The 14332-nt window shown below is 42.2% G+C and overlaps 2 protein-coding genes across 7 annotated transcripts in view; one reads left to right on the top strand and one right to left on the bottom strand.

The window, feature by feature from the left end:
- LOC129171738 (G-protein coupled receptor 183-like) overlaps positions 1-6617 on the top strand; it is a 50584-nt gene extending 43967 nt beyond the window's left edge. For 3 of the 5 annotated variants that reach the window (XM_054760695.1, XM_054760692.1, XM_054760693.1), the window contains 2 exons: positions 1144-1243; positions 5048-6617. In XM_054760695.1, the coding sequence (XP_054616670.1) occupies positions 5059-6009 (951 nt within the window). In that variant the 5' untranslated portion in view covers positions 1144-1243; positions 5048-5058 and the 3' untranslated portion in view covers positions 6010-6617. Of the gene's footprint in view, positions 1-1143; positions 1244-1313; positions 1493-5047 lie in introns of those variants that run through there. The other 2 variants (XM_054760697.1, XM_054760696.1) reach the window with 2 other exon arrangements.
- Positions 2115-12220, bottom strand: LOC129171735 (zinc finger protein RFP). Of its 2 annotated transcripts, XM_054760689.1 has the most exons (7): positions 11707-12220; positions 9458-9553; positions 9149-9379; positions 8755-8777; positions 8568-8680; positions 5550-8495; positions 2116-2907 (listed from the first exon to the last, which is right to left on the bottom strand). In XM_054760689.1, the coding sequence occupies exons 1-6, from the start codon at positions 12091-12093 to the stop codon at positions 7957-7959; spliced, it is 1389 nt and encodes a 462-aa protein (XP_054616664.1). In that variant the 5' UTR covers positions 12094-12220; the 3' UTR covers positions 2116-2907; positions 5550-7956. The 2 variants fall into 2 exon arrangements, with proteins under 2 accessions (XP_054616665.1, XP_054616664.1); XM_054760690.1 differs by lacking the exon at positions 9149-9379 and having other exon boundaries at positions 2115-8495; positions 11707-12219.
- Between the last annotated feature and the right edge of the window lie 2112 nt (positions 12221-14332).

Genomic DNA, 14332 nt, shown 5'->3' with positions numbered 1-14332 from the left:
GCCAGCCCATTCAAAGCCTTAAAAACAAACAATAAAATCTTAAAATCAATTCTAAAACGCACAGGCAACCAGTGCAGGGAAGCTAAAATTGGGGTAATATGCTCCCTCTTTTTGGTTGCTGTTAAAAGCCGTGCTGCAGAGTTCTGGACTAACTGTAAGCGAGAGTAATTTATGGCTTATTCCAGAGTAAAGGGCATTACAGTAGTCCAGACGTGACGAGATAAAAGCGTGCATGGCTTGTTTGAAATGTTGTAATGATAAAAATTATTTGACTTTGGATAAAAGCCGAAGATGATAAAAACAAGATTTTACAACGGCATTGATTTGTTTAAGTTTAAAATCACTATCAATGATGACGCCAACGCTGGTGGCTGTGGGGCTGACATGGTTTTTCATGGGACCCAAGTCCAAGTGGGGGTCATTATTATTAAGGATGATAACTTCTGTCTTCCCCTCATTGAGCTTTAAAAAATTTTGAGCCAACCAGACCTTGACGTCACTAAAGCACTCAAGAAGGGGAGTCAGGGGGGCATGGTCATGTCTTGTAATTGGTAAATAGATCTGGCAGTCATCTGCATAAAAGTGATAGGAGATGCCATGCTTTCTAAAAATTGTGCTAAGTGGGATTAGGTACAGAACAAATAGGATGGGCCCCAGGATTGATCCCTGGGGGACTCCACATTCAAGTGTTATTGTTCATTGTCTAGAAAAATAGAGTTACTACTTGGCTACAGCCACCAGGGGCGCTGTTGATTCAGCCTCAACCAGTTTGTAGTCTAAATAAGAACAATTGAAGTTGGTCCACAACAGGGGTGTCCAACATACGGCCTAAGGTTTTTTTTTTGTTTTTTTTTTTAAATGAAATTAAGCCCCAAAAACATGGGAAAAATAGAGCAAAAATGCACAATGTAAAGAGAAAAAGCTGAAATTTTGATTCTAATTAATATCACAAAGCATATATTTGTTTTGTTAGTGTTTTTACAAAACTGCAAAAATGTGAAAATATGAAAGTCGCATCCTAATATTCTTTCTGAATATTATAATGTATGATAATGACTGTAATATAAAACCCTGGTCTGTTTTGGCCTTGGGCTCCCTACAACAACATTCGATCGACAGACATTTTCCCTCGCTCAATTTCAGAGGCTCTGCTTACGAGTGACGCTTCAGGAAAACAAGTGAACTGTCACCCCGGTCCCGTGATGCTCTCTGGTACCTGCCTGGAGATCCGAAAGAGGACCAAGTAAGGAATACTTTGACATATATTTCATAAGAAAAGTGAAAAGTGAGTCAGTCAATCACAAAAGAGAATATGGAATATGTAAATGATGTGATTAGTAAATGAAAAATAGGTCAGGTAGCCGGTTTAGACTGGACCCTATTCCCACAAGAGGATGATCCTCCCCTACTGGTCACCTTTATAAATGGAAGCCCCGCTCACTGAAGCATGTGTGACTCACGCGACGCTGCGAAGAAACATTATATCACCCAGGTGAGTAAATAACAAATATATTGATGGACTCTCTTGGTTGTTGTTTTTTAGTATTGACTTAATTGTAGTATTTTGTTAAATTCAGCCTATAAAAGAAGTGTCCAATCCAATTTTACCAGCCAGACAAAATGAGATTGGGTTATTATACGGATAATACTTTTATCCTGTATATTGGCAACTACATATGTTCTTAATTCAGTTAAAAAAATGTAAACACACATGAAAAATTATACTAAAAATGAATCTCTCCTCACGGTTACGAAAAATCAAAAGTATTCTATTAACTTGAATGAGATCCTCGAGCCAGGAATACGCCATTTATTGCCCAAATAATCAAATGCTGTAACTCAGAATACACTTTTCAATTAAAAAATGTATTGGAATGATTTCAATAAATTATGTACAAATATTGCAAAGGCAAATGATAAAATATCATATTTTACATTTAGGGTACACAAACCTAACCTTTTTAAAATAAAAAAAATGTCCTATCATTAATAAAAATGATTTAAAATATCTTAAAAGACCAATTAGATCAAATATATTTAGCTTTTATTTAGAAAACGCATAAAAGTAAATAAAAATATTAATAGTAATAATAATAGTTATCATCATCATCAAAAAAACCCATAACACCAATAATAATTCTGCAATAAATGATGCATTAAAAGGAATATTACATACATAAACCGAAAAGACAGCCAGCACACAAATAGCACAACTTTATTTAAACGTATAATGGTCAAAATAAAATTGTATTTCACTGAAATATGTTAAGGGTCGTTGATTTCTTCCTTTTAATTTGGAAAAGAGATCAAATGACTTTAATGGCCTTTTGCAAAACAGTTATTATATAATTTTCAGTCATTTTTCTACCCTAATCCTTAAAAATCAAAACAAACCCACACACAATGGATTACATATGGCGTCTCCAGGGACGAGCGTCTTTTCTAGCGAGCTCCTGTCGGTGTGATTAGTCCCACGGGGGCGAGACGCAAGCCTGCGGCCCTCGAGTGGTCTCCACACACAAACAATCCACAGAGGGGAGAGGCCAAGACGAGAGCTTCACGTTTAAAGCGGAGTGGTCGCCTCCTTGACGGCAGCACAAGGAACGATGACTGCCTGAGGCTCGTGAGGTCTATTAGGTGGAGGGCTCTTATAGCTGCACGAGGAGACGTTCACGTTTGAAGAAAAAAACAGAACTCAAGCCAGAGGAAAAAGAAAAGTCGAACATGCATCCGTTGCTCTTCCTTCCGTGTGATTCAAGGCTGCACTTCCAAGGGTCCTACTAAGCTGTCAAAGCTGTCCATTTTGATTTGTGGCGGTAGTCTTTATATTCATCTCTGCATGGGTGGAGCTTCCAGCAGGCGTCCCCAAAGTGATTGAGATGTCCCTGAATGCAGCGTCCTGGCTCCCTGAGGAGGGTCCACACAGTCACAATAACAAGATAACAGCCTGAGGAGAAGCCCCGATGGTGTTTAGAAACATGTTTACCCCCTCCCAAAGCTGCCTGTCTTGACTTCAAAGAGAGTTTTTGCCGACTAAAGTTCGGAGAAGAGCAGAAATAGGCATTGTAATCAACAGCAGCTTGTTTAAAATGACGCTTTTTTCCCTGCATGGGACCTACTTGGCCTGCCATGACAGATAGCAGGTACTACAAGGCACCATTTCTGGTACCTGGTCAGTGTGCTGAGGCGATATCACACGGGTGACACTAATTACATTTTTTTTTGCGTGGTGAGAAATGCCAAAAAATAAACACACATGCTACCCCGTTGCTGCGCAAGTACAGTATTCAACTCCACAGTCTCCACCTTGCTGCAGCTGCCCGTTTGCCTTGCTGCCCTCAGTCTCCTCTTGGATAAAATGTGTAAATATGAGTCTACAGTATTTTTCATTTATACTGATGCTTTCATCCACAACCCTTTCAGGTATACGACTCACCATCTGTCGATGTCCTAGGTGGTACTAAGTGGTACTGCATACACTAGCCCAGGGGTGTCCAAAGTGCACCCAGGGGGCCATTTTTGGCACACGGATGTTTACATTCTAAAAATGTAATTTAACAAGAAAACATAGAACAACTGTAGCAAAAATGGAAGAAAAAAAAAGCTAAAATAAAAATCAAATCAAATAAAGTGAACATATTAATAGAAAAAACGTAATCTAACGAGAAAAAAAATTGTAATTTTACGCAAATAATGTGTTAATATAATGCGAAAAATACCAATAATAAATGGAAAAAAGAATACATAGAAAAAAGATGTTTATAAGTCGTAATATTATGAGAAACAAGCAAAACAAAATGTCGTAATTTTTGGGAAATTTGCTTGGGAAAAATAATATTAGGAAAAGGAAATTTACAAGAAGAAAGTTGAAATAGTTGTAAAATTTTAAAAAAACAGCAGATATTGGGGGAAAAAAGCAGTAATTTTGCAAGAATAAAGTCAAAATATCAAGAGAAACAAAGTCGTATTCTAAGGAGAAAAAAAAAGTGCAATTTTAGGAGAATAAAATCAAAATGAGGAAAAATGTGTGTCATTTTAGTAGCTTAGAGTTGAAATATTAAAGAAGTCATAATATGAGAAACAAAACAAATAATTTGACGTGGAAAAAAAAATTGGAAAATCAGCTTGGGAGATAAGTTATTATAAGATGGGACTAAAGTCAATATGTGGGAATAAAGTCATAATAGAACGAGAAAAAAAATTACTAAGACTACTTAAGAAGAAAGTTGAAATATTTGGAAAATTTTAAAAAATTTAAATTTGCATACTTTCATTTTTCAATATGTGGCCCTCTGTGAAAAGTTTCGACTCCCCTGCACTAGCTTGATTGCTCGCTTGTTTTGGGAACAGTCACATTGTGTTTTTAATGGTTACCAGGACACCTTCTCACGCAAATGTATCAGAATGTTGTAAAAAAATAAAATAAAATAACTGAACTCGACAAAAATACATTTTTTGGTGTTAATGAATGGAATTAGTTTATAATTCTGAGAAATTAGCAAGAGACAAAACGTTGTTTTGACTGATGCGTTCAATGCGGCTCGGTTGTTTTTTGTTGTTGTTACCGTCAGAGCTGTGCCGAGCAGTGGAAATGAAAACAATAAATAGATGAACAGAATTGTTGGGATTTTTGTTCCTGGTCACTCCCCCACTTGTTGCTAGGCAGAGCACAAGCATCAGCTCTTTAATTCTCAAACTGTGGTAACGCACTGGAGGTACGGTACGCGAGCTTCATTTAATTAGTATGCGAGAACACCATTTTACATTTACATCTAATAAATATTGATTGTACAAATACAAAAACAGTGGTACGTGCAAAGCAAAATGTTTTGGGGGTGAAAAACATGAAAAATATACACACAAAAAGATTTAAAACAGCACATTTCTCAATTGGATTTTTTAGGAGAAAGAAAAACTGCACCCAAGTATGGACATAGTGGGGCACTGACATTCCTGCCCCTGATATAGCCTCTCCACTCTAGTGAGTGAGTGATTGGTTGGCCCAAATGGCCCATCTTCACTATTATTATTACTCCTCTCCCATCAGAGTCCACAATAATGGACACCAATGCATCCTGGCCAACGGTCCCGACTCCCGCCAACGTCACCTCTTTCAACAACGCCACGGTCAAACCCTTCAGCGTCTTCGACGGCTGCGAATCCCTTGTGGAGGGAATCCTGTTCGACCTCACCCTCCAGAGTATCAACGTGCTGGTGGGGATCCCCGCCAACATCCTCGTCATCGCCATCCTCATCTGCAACCGCAAACAACCATCGACTTCAGACATCTACCTGGGCTCCCTGGCCTTCATGGATGCCTACTTTGGCTCCATGACCCCGGTCAGCTTCCTCAATCTCTACCACTGGCAGAGCAAGGAGGTGTGGACCGCCATTAAGTTCTCCTACGGCGTCAAGGACACCAGCGGGCCCTTGTTCCTCTCCTGCATCTGCTTGGATCGCTTCATCGCCGTGCTCTTCCCGCTCACATTCGGCCAACTCAAACACATCAAGTACCGTCTGAGTCTGTCCGTGTTGGTGTTCTGCCTCACCTTCGCCTATTCCGCCGCCAAGGTGGTGGGCGGCCTCCCCAACTTCGAGAAGGTGTTCACCGGGGAGATCCTGGCGACCTTCACTTGGATGATAGTGTGCAACGCGTGCATCCTGTGGACGCTGAAGAAATCCAGCGGTGCGGGGAAAGACGACATGCACCCCATGAAGAGGAAGGCCTTCAAGATCGTGCTGTCAATCCTTTGCATCATCGTGTTCACCTACCTGCTGCCCGTTGCCCTATTCCCCTTTGAGGACTACTACGCCCCCGACGTGTTCCGCTGCTACGTGCAACCTGTGGGCTTCGCCTTCCTCAACATCAGCAGCACCATTCAGCCCCTCGTCTACCTGTCTCGCCTGGACAAGGTGCCCTTCCTGTCGGAGAGCTGCGTTAAAAAATGGTGCCGCTTTGTCGCTCCAGAGAAGGACAAAAACCAACCTGGACAAAACCAATCTACATAGGACTGCAGTCTAGTTCTTTGTAGTCTGGGGAAAATACTTTAACTTCAAAGACTGTTTGACAAGCCTCCATAAAGTCAACACTTTGACTTTGGCGTCCCCGTGTGTACATCAGGTGCAAATTCCCTACCTAGACGTCATAAACACTTGATATGTAAGAGCATTAAACACTGTATGAGCAAGGTATAATGTGCATTTCTTACTTGGTCAAAATAATAGAGCCAGGGCTACACTTAGCTGCCTTCCAAACGTTAATGGGAAACATGGAGGTAAAAGTTCAGGTGAATGATAGCAATGAAAAAATGCAGGGGAACCCCAACAGTAAACAGAAGTTAACCACTCTTAACAATTAGACTAAATAGAACTCTTTTGCTTTTAATGATGGGTGAAAGTGGAAAGGGAGGCCTGCCGAAGTCGAGTCAGCGTCTTGCCTCGCCCTCGTGTGATACAAGTGTAAAAAAATAGTTACCGGTAACCGTTTTTAATAAGAAACCCCAAAAAACCTAACTACTTATGCTTTGATGACGTGTAAAAAAGAGGCCGAACGAAGGCGAGGCGATATCACATATTGACTTTTTAATGTTTTGTTTTTTTACTTAAAGTGTAAAACAAGTTAAACGCTACTTTACCAAATAAAAGTAAAGTAAAATGAAACTTTGCCTTTGATCAAATGCAAAAGAAGTAAAAAGGACGCCAAATGAAGGCGAGTCGATGCCTTGCCTTGTCCTTTTTTTGACGTTGTAAATGGTCATACAAGTGTAAAAAGAAGTTAACCACTATTAATAAAACTAAACTATAAGAAAACTACTCAGCTTTTGATGATGGTGTAAAAATAATTCCACCGCTGTCAATCGAATGAATGTAGAGGTTCCACTGTGTACATAGAGTGGTGGAAAATGTTTGTCACACTTAAATGTTTCAGATCATCAAACAACTGAACACAAAATTCAGTTTTTAAAATGAAACCTGTTATTATTAAGGAAGAAAAAAATCCAAACCTACATGGCCCTGTTTGCCAGAAAACATCTTGATGATCCCCAAGACCCTTGAGAAAATACTCTGTGGTCTGACGAGACAAAGGTTGATCTTTTTGGAAGGTCCCATTACATCTGGCGTAAAAGTAACGCCACATTTCAGAAAAAGAACATCATACCAACAGTAAAATATGGTGGTGGTAGTGTGATGGTCTGGGGCTGTTTTGCTGCTTCAGGACCTGGAAGCTTGCTGTGATAAATGGAACCATGAATTCTGCTGTCTACCAAAAAATCCTGAAAGAGAATGTCCGGCCATCTGTTTGTGACCTCAAACTGAAACCAACTTGGGTTCTGCAGCAGGACAATGATCCCAAACACACCAGCAAGTCCACCTCGGAATGGCTGAAGAAAAACTAAATGGAGACTTTGGAGTGGCCTAGTCAAAGTCCTGACCTGAATCCTATTGAGATGCTGTGGCATGACCTTAAAAAGGCGCTTCATGCTGGAAAACCCTCCAATGTGGCTGAATTACAACAATTCTGCAAAGATGAGTGGGCCAAAATTCCTCCACAGCGCTGTAAGAGACTCATTGCAAGTTATCACAAACGCTTGATTGCAGTTGTTGCTGCTAAGGGTGGCCACTTTTTCCACTCAGGGCCATGTAGGTTTGGATATTTTTCTCCCTTAACAAAAACTTTCATTTAAAAACTGCATTTTGTGTTCAGTTGTGTTGTCATTGACTAATATTTAAATTTGTTTGATGATCTCAAACATTTAAGTGTGACAAACATGCAAAAAAATAAGAACTCAGGAAGGGGGCCAACACTTTTTCACACCACTGTGTGTATATACTGTATATTCCGTGCTTCAAAACAGCAGAAAGCCAAAGCACAGGGCAGCTAGTTCAACAAAATGATATCTTTAACAAAAGACCTTCATGATAAAGTTATACTTCAGTCTGCTTATTAATGGAAGCTTATTGACGCAGCATTGCGACAAGCACCCTCTCTGGCATGATCCTCAGTGGATGACTGCTCTGTGTGTAAAAGTAAGGCAGTAGTGTTTCCTGGAAGGTGTGCGTGTACGCGTAAATGAGCGTGCCTGTGTCGCCATCAAAAAATGACACAATCCCTTTGTCATAATCCACATGTACTTTGACTCGCTCCAGCGTACTTGACACCTCCAAGGCGGTAGGGGGCGACGTCATCGCCTTGATCTGGCCGTCCCGGAAACACAACGTCCAGAAGCCGTTCTCGGGCCGAGCGTTGACTTCCGCATTCCTGGATATGGAAGACGAGGCCACGCCCAGCAGCCAGTCTTGATTGCTTCCTGTTTCCACCACCCAGCGGTGGCTTCCTGAGCCCAGCGAGGTCATGCCCACCACCTCGGCGCTCATGTGGAAGCGCTCTGGGTTGTCAGGGCAGATGTTCATCTCGTCGTTATGGTGAAGGGAAGTGAGGTTGTCTGACAGGATGAGGCAAGGGTGCGCTGTGTTTGGGTCCAAGGTCACAGGAGCTGTGAAAGGCAGGAAATTAGCATTTTCGGAACAAGGTCATAAATACATATTGTTTTGCATGAACAACTCACTGTAATCAATATGCTCCAGCATTTTCTCCCAGACTTTGTACTTGAGGTTGGACAGGTGGTTGGCGACGTCGATGAGGACGCCACACATGTTGTCTGAGCTGAATGTCGTGTTTCTGTGATGACAGCGTACATGTTACAGCGAGACCACGTCACAGGCGGCAAGTAACACAGCATTCTGTTCGCCTACCTGTCCTCGTTATCTTTAAAATTCTGTCAAACGGGAAAAAAGTAGTAAGTAAAAGTATCAGACATGCTTGTTAAGGTTATCTTTTATGCAAAATGTACTTTTTAATGATGTCCTATCAGTAATATGTGTCACTACAGCCTGTTTATGAGCACCAAAAGTGTCATTTGCCTCACTTTTGAGAGGAGAGGGGCTCAACGAGTCGCTTTAGATGTCATAAATGAAAAACCTCCTTCCTCATACTGTTTCTGACCCATCCCTAACATCTCTGTTTTCTGACAACTGCAAATAGCCCCCAGGCCACGCTTTGGACACCACTGCGTTAAATAATAGAAATGTTACTATACTGCCCCCTACTGGCTGTGAGCCATAGAGAAATAATGCTATGCTCTTCCACCTTCAGCAGGACTATGCCATCTTCCTTCAGCTGCTCCCGTATGACGCAGATGGTCTCGGTGAGGGACAGGACCTCAGCAGATATCTCCTTCATCTTATCATTCATACTCGCGATCTTCTCCTCTTCCTCCCTCTTGACAGCCGCTAGCCTGGCCGCCTCCTCCTGGCGAAGGGTTTGATGGAGCTGCTCAAACTGACACCTAATCATTTGCTGCGTTTCCACCGCCTGATCCTGTATCGGATCCATCATTGGAGTGGGTCAGTCAGTCCTGTTGACGTCTGCTTTCTGAGGCCAATGAGAGCAGCTTACCTTGATGTGCTTGAAAACGTCCGCAGAGGTCTTGTGTATTTTCTTCAGGTTGTCCACTTTGTCTTGCAGACTCTCGAGCGATGCGTTGAGTTTCTCCTGAAGGTTAGCAGAGCATGCGTCTCAGTGTTTTCACAGCTAAAGGCATGACAACGGGCAAACTTGAAGGACGGCATTCTACCTGTAGGTGTTTGCTACACGTAAAAACAGGGCTGGTTAACTGCTAACCACTCGGGATAGGTATAGTGATCAATGACAAGCGATTTGTTGAGGCAAAATGGAGTGCACTACATGGCTGCAACCTGTAGAGGCGCTGTTGATTCGGTCTCAACTAGTTAGCGATCCGAAAAAGAAGAACCTAACTGGGCCGCATTATTCCGCTCTAAACAACACTCGACTGGAAACAGCAGTTCAAAACACTGAGTACTGCAATGTATTAAACATTATCTTCAAAAAACAATTTGCTGTTGATTTCCACTACAAAAGAGTAAAGTCATTGGGTTAAAGGTGCATCCCTATTCAAGTTGTATTCGTTTGTGTTATTGTTATTATTATTATGTACCGTATATACTGTATGCCCGTGACAAGAGTATTTTCAGTGAAGCTTTATTTAGATCAGGGGTGTAGCTCGTGCCATGGAGGGCCGAGACACTGCCGGTTTTCTTTCCAGCCAGTTTTTCCAGCAGGTGACTTAATTTATGAGCTCCTCGCCTCAGATCGAAGGAGGTGTTGATCGTTAAAATCACCTGCTTTAGTGACTGGCTGAAGAGAAAACCTGCAGTGTCTCGGCCCTCCATGGCACGAGTTTGACACCCCTGATTTAGATGGTCCCATGTGTCGACAAAGAACAACCCCCCAAAAAATGGTGTGCAAATCCCCCAAAATGTGAATATTTTCACTCAATTTAATGTAGTTCTCCCCCAGATTTCTAATGGTCACGTCCAAATTTTAACATTTTATTTTACCCTCCCCACAACTCAAATGGCACAGTTTTTCCTTTTTATTAAAAGCATCACATTTTTTCCCCCCTTTTTTAAATTTGATTGATGTATTTTCCTCTTTGAGTCACAACCCCCCAGCCCCAGAATGCAAATGATAAACTCCCATCCGTGTAGTCATATAATTTTCCATGAACCATAAAGTAGCCTGCGAGCTACCACTCAAAGAAAATGACGTTGCAAAAAAAAAAAAGTCCACTAGTATCACAACAGAGCTCTTTCCCGCCACTGCTGAATACAAATGACAAATGGTAGAGTCCTGTTCGTTTAATCCCGTAATGTAATTCACCACAAAACAAAGTAACCCCATGACTAACACAAGCAGTGTGGACTCAAGTCATGCGTCTTGGACTCGAGTCGCAATTTTGATGACTTTGGACTCGACTTGACAATATCATCAAAGACTTTGACATCAATGACTCGGGACTTGACGGGGACTTTCGTTTGATGACTTGAAACTACTTGAGATTTTCAGTGAACGTGTTGAGTAAAACGTGTCCCCATTCAACGTATTCCACTAACGTGATTGTTATTTTGTCACGCTTGTCTTATTTTATTTTAAAAATAAAACAATTCAAAATGCATGTATTGTATTTGTGATATTTCATAGACTGTTACCTTGTTAAAATGGCATTTTATTTGGGAGACGGTGCTCATGAGTAAGGACTCAAAAATGTCAAGCCTGTCTTGTCTTGAATTTGCATGAGATTGACTTGGACTTGCACATGTACACTTGAGACTTAACTCGAGTCTTCAGATTAAAAGACTTGAGACTTCCTTGAGATATGCAAAACACTGACTTAATACGCAGTCGAGCACAAATGTGCCGCTTCCGCGTTTATTGTCATATCGTTTTCCGTTTTTGCCATTTGTCTCACAATGGTGTCGTGTAAGTGTGTCCGCCTGACCCAAGATGTGAACGGTACGGGCCTGTCCTGACAAGATTGTCCACAAAGGATGAAGCAGCCTGTTAACTAGATGGACGAATGAACAACAGTGTGAGGTTCCACATTTTTTGCACTCTTGTTGCCATTTTTTTTTTTTTTTTGTCGTTTAGTCACAATAGAAGCGGCCCTCCCACCCTAGAATCCAAAATGGTATGATCCCATCATTCTTTGTATATGTGTGTGTGCTGCACACGTTAAAGTTATGATAAATTGTTCATGAGTGCTTCAAAAATGTCTATTTTCTCCCCCGTTCCAGCCAGATCGCACACAGCCTATTGCAGAAACTACACTAATCAGTTGCCTTTACCTTGCAGTCCAGTGCTGCCTCCTCTACTGGTGAACACTGGTGGGTCTTGTGCGCTTTGGAGCACTGGCACACCACGCAGATGGGCTCCTTGTCCACCAGGCAGAAGAGCTTATACTTCTCCCTGTGCAGATGGCACATCATCCTCTCCTCCACAGCTTCCATGTCCCTCCTGGCCTGCACCGCCTCACATATGTTCCTCAGGGCCAAGTTGGGGAAGTGGCTGGACTTGGAGGCCTTTTTGCGACACACGGGACACTCGCGCAGCCTGGCGTCCCAGCAGCGCTCCTGGCACCTCCTACAGAAGCTGTGGCTGCACGACAGCACCACCGGGTCCTCGAAGATCTCATGGCAGATGGGGCATGTAAGATCCTCCTCTGGCAGTGACATGACCACGACGTTTAAAGACGGCCAGCCCCACTTTATAAAGAGTCCATAACGTGCAGATGCGTCTCTGTCATAGCGAACTGTTTGACTTGTAAGGGTGTAGCTAAGGCAGCAGCGAGACAACAATGCAAAAATGTTGAACCAGGAAATTGAGCCCCATTGGCTGGTCTCCGGTTGGTTACTTGGTACAAGTGTGGAATGCAATCATGCAGGATGTCAGCGCTTCATGCATTTTGTTGTTGTTTGCAGCAGCACCACGCCGCATTACCAATTCAAGCGTATGAATCCATTGCAGATAAGTGACTGTGTGACCATTTCTTTAAAAAAGTAGCATCCTTGTGGCAAAACATTTTCCTCTTGTTGAAATCGCTGTCCTTTCACTTGTATGAGCTTTCAGACTGGCTAAACCAGCTTTTGCTTTGTTTTGGTTTTTTACCAGACTGGCTGCTGCTGCATTTGAGCCACACTTGGTGAGTTTTAATTGTACATGTCCCTTTTATGCTAAATGGACTTTTTAATGCTGTTGTAACAGACATATGTGTCACTCGAGCCATGAGCACCAAACGTGAGAAAATGAGAGAAGAGGCGCTCGAACGGTCGCTTTTGACATCATAAATGAAAACCTTTTTCCTCATGGAGATGATACCGATTCTCACCTGCCCCTGAGCCTTGCCACGTGTATACACCCGCCACTTCACGGAAGACAGCTTTGTTAAAAACAAACAAGAGAACAGGCTTTTCTACGCATCTTAAAAGAACGCCATCCATCAGCGACAGGTGTGTGATGCGTACGTTTGAGCCTTTTGCTTTCATTTAGCGAACGTTGAATGACGTTGCTAAAAATGTGATTAATCTTAGCACTGTAGCTCACATGGCTAAGCCAACAGTGGTGTCCTCCTGTCCCAATCCAAGCGTAGCGTTAGAGTGTACAGTATACAGTTGTCCCTCGCAATATCACGGTTTGATTATCGCTCCCTCGCTATATCGCAGTTTTTCAGAAATTAATTCATTTATAAATGATCGCTGTTTCGGGTTAGCATGGTTAGCATTTTGGCCACACAGTCAGGAGATCGGGAAGATCTGGGTTTGAATCTCCGTTGGGCATCTCTGTGTGGAGTTTGCATGTTCTCCCCGTGCGTGTGTGGGTTTTCTCCGGGTACTCCGGTTTCCTTTGGTGACTCTAAATTGTCCATAAGTATGAATGTGAGTGTGAATGGTTGTTTATCTATATGTGCCCTGCGATTGGCTGGCGACCAGTCCAGGGTGTACCCCGCCTCTTGCCCCAAGTCAGCTGGGATAGGCTCCAGCATACATGCGACCCTAGTGAGGATAAGTGGCATAGAAAATGGATGGATGGATGGATGATCGCTGTTTCATGGTAAACTATGGTCTGTTATTAGCCAAAACATATTGAAATACAAGTGATATGTAGCATTCTGGTCACTAGGTGGCAGTAATGACACAAAACCTTCCGTTACATTACCTTAACATTTCATGAAGTCATGAAGTCAGCCATGGCATGTCCCATATGATAGAGTGAAAAAGTTCTCCTCCCATCCATGTGGAAGTGGTATATTTGTGTCTTCTTAAGAAGAAATACATTCGAGGCTAACTGGTTAGCTTGCTAGCAAGCAGCCGTCTCAAGTCCCTGCAGCATAAGAGTTGTCATGTGGTGTAAACAATAAATAATAGGAGTGTACAGGTGACTATACGGGTGTTATGTTATGTCTAGAGGGCTCTAATAATTAAAAAAAAAACATTTTATAATATTCCTTTATTTACATTGAACCCTATATTGCGATCTGGTCTTGAGCCGATTAACTGCAAAAAATGAGGGCACGTCTGTATGTAAAAAGTGGATAAAGTGCACAATAGCACTTCTTGAGATACACACTGGTGTGGACAAACATAGTTCATTAGCATTAAAGCTGGAGGCACACAAAACAACTTGTTTCCAGCAGGACTGGGAGTTTTAAAAGTCTTTTAAGACTTTTAAAAGAACTCTTAAACAGTCTAAATTCCAGCTTCAAGGGTAGATATTGGTCAACACGCTTCTGATACACTAGTGTGGGACAACAATAGTGCAGTAGTGTTGCTACACTGCCCCCTAGTGGCTGTTAGCTGTACAGAGAAATAATGTTCTCATCTTCCACCTTCAGCAGGATGATGCCATCTTCCTTCAGCTGCTTCCGAGTACCGTGTGACTTCTTCAGGTTGTCCACTTTGTCTTGCAGACTGTTGA

This window comes from Dunckerocampus dactyliophorus, chromosome 18, assembly GCF_027744805.1.
Source record: "Dunckerocampus dactyliophorus isolate RoL2022-P2 chromosome 18, RoL_Ddac_1.1, whole genome shotgun sequence".
Classification (NCBI taxonomy): domain Eukaryota; kingdom Metazoa; phylum Chordata; class Actinopteri; order Syngnathiformes; family Syngnathidae; genus Dunckerocampus; species Dunckerocampus dactyliophorus.
The sequence above is the reverse complement of the archived record's forward strand: the minus strand, read 5'-3'. Positions and strand labels throughout refer to the sequence as shown.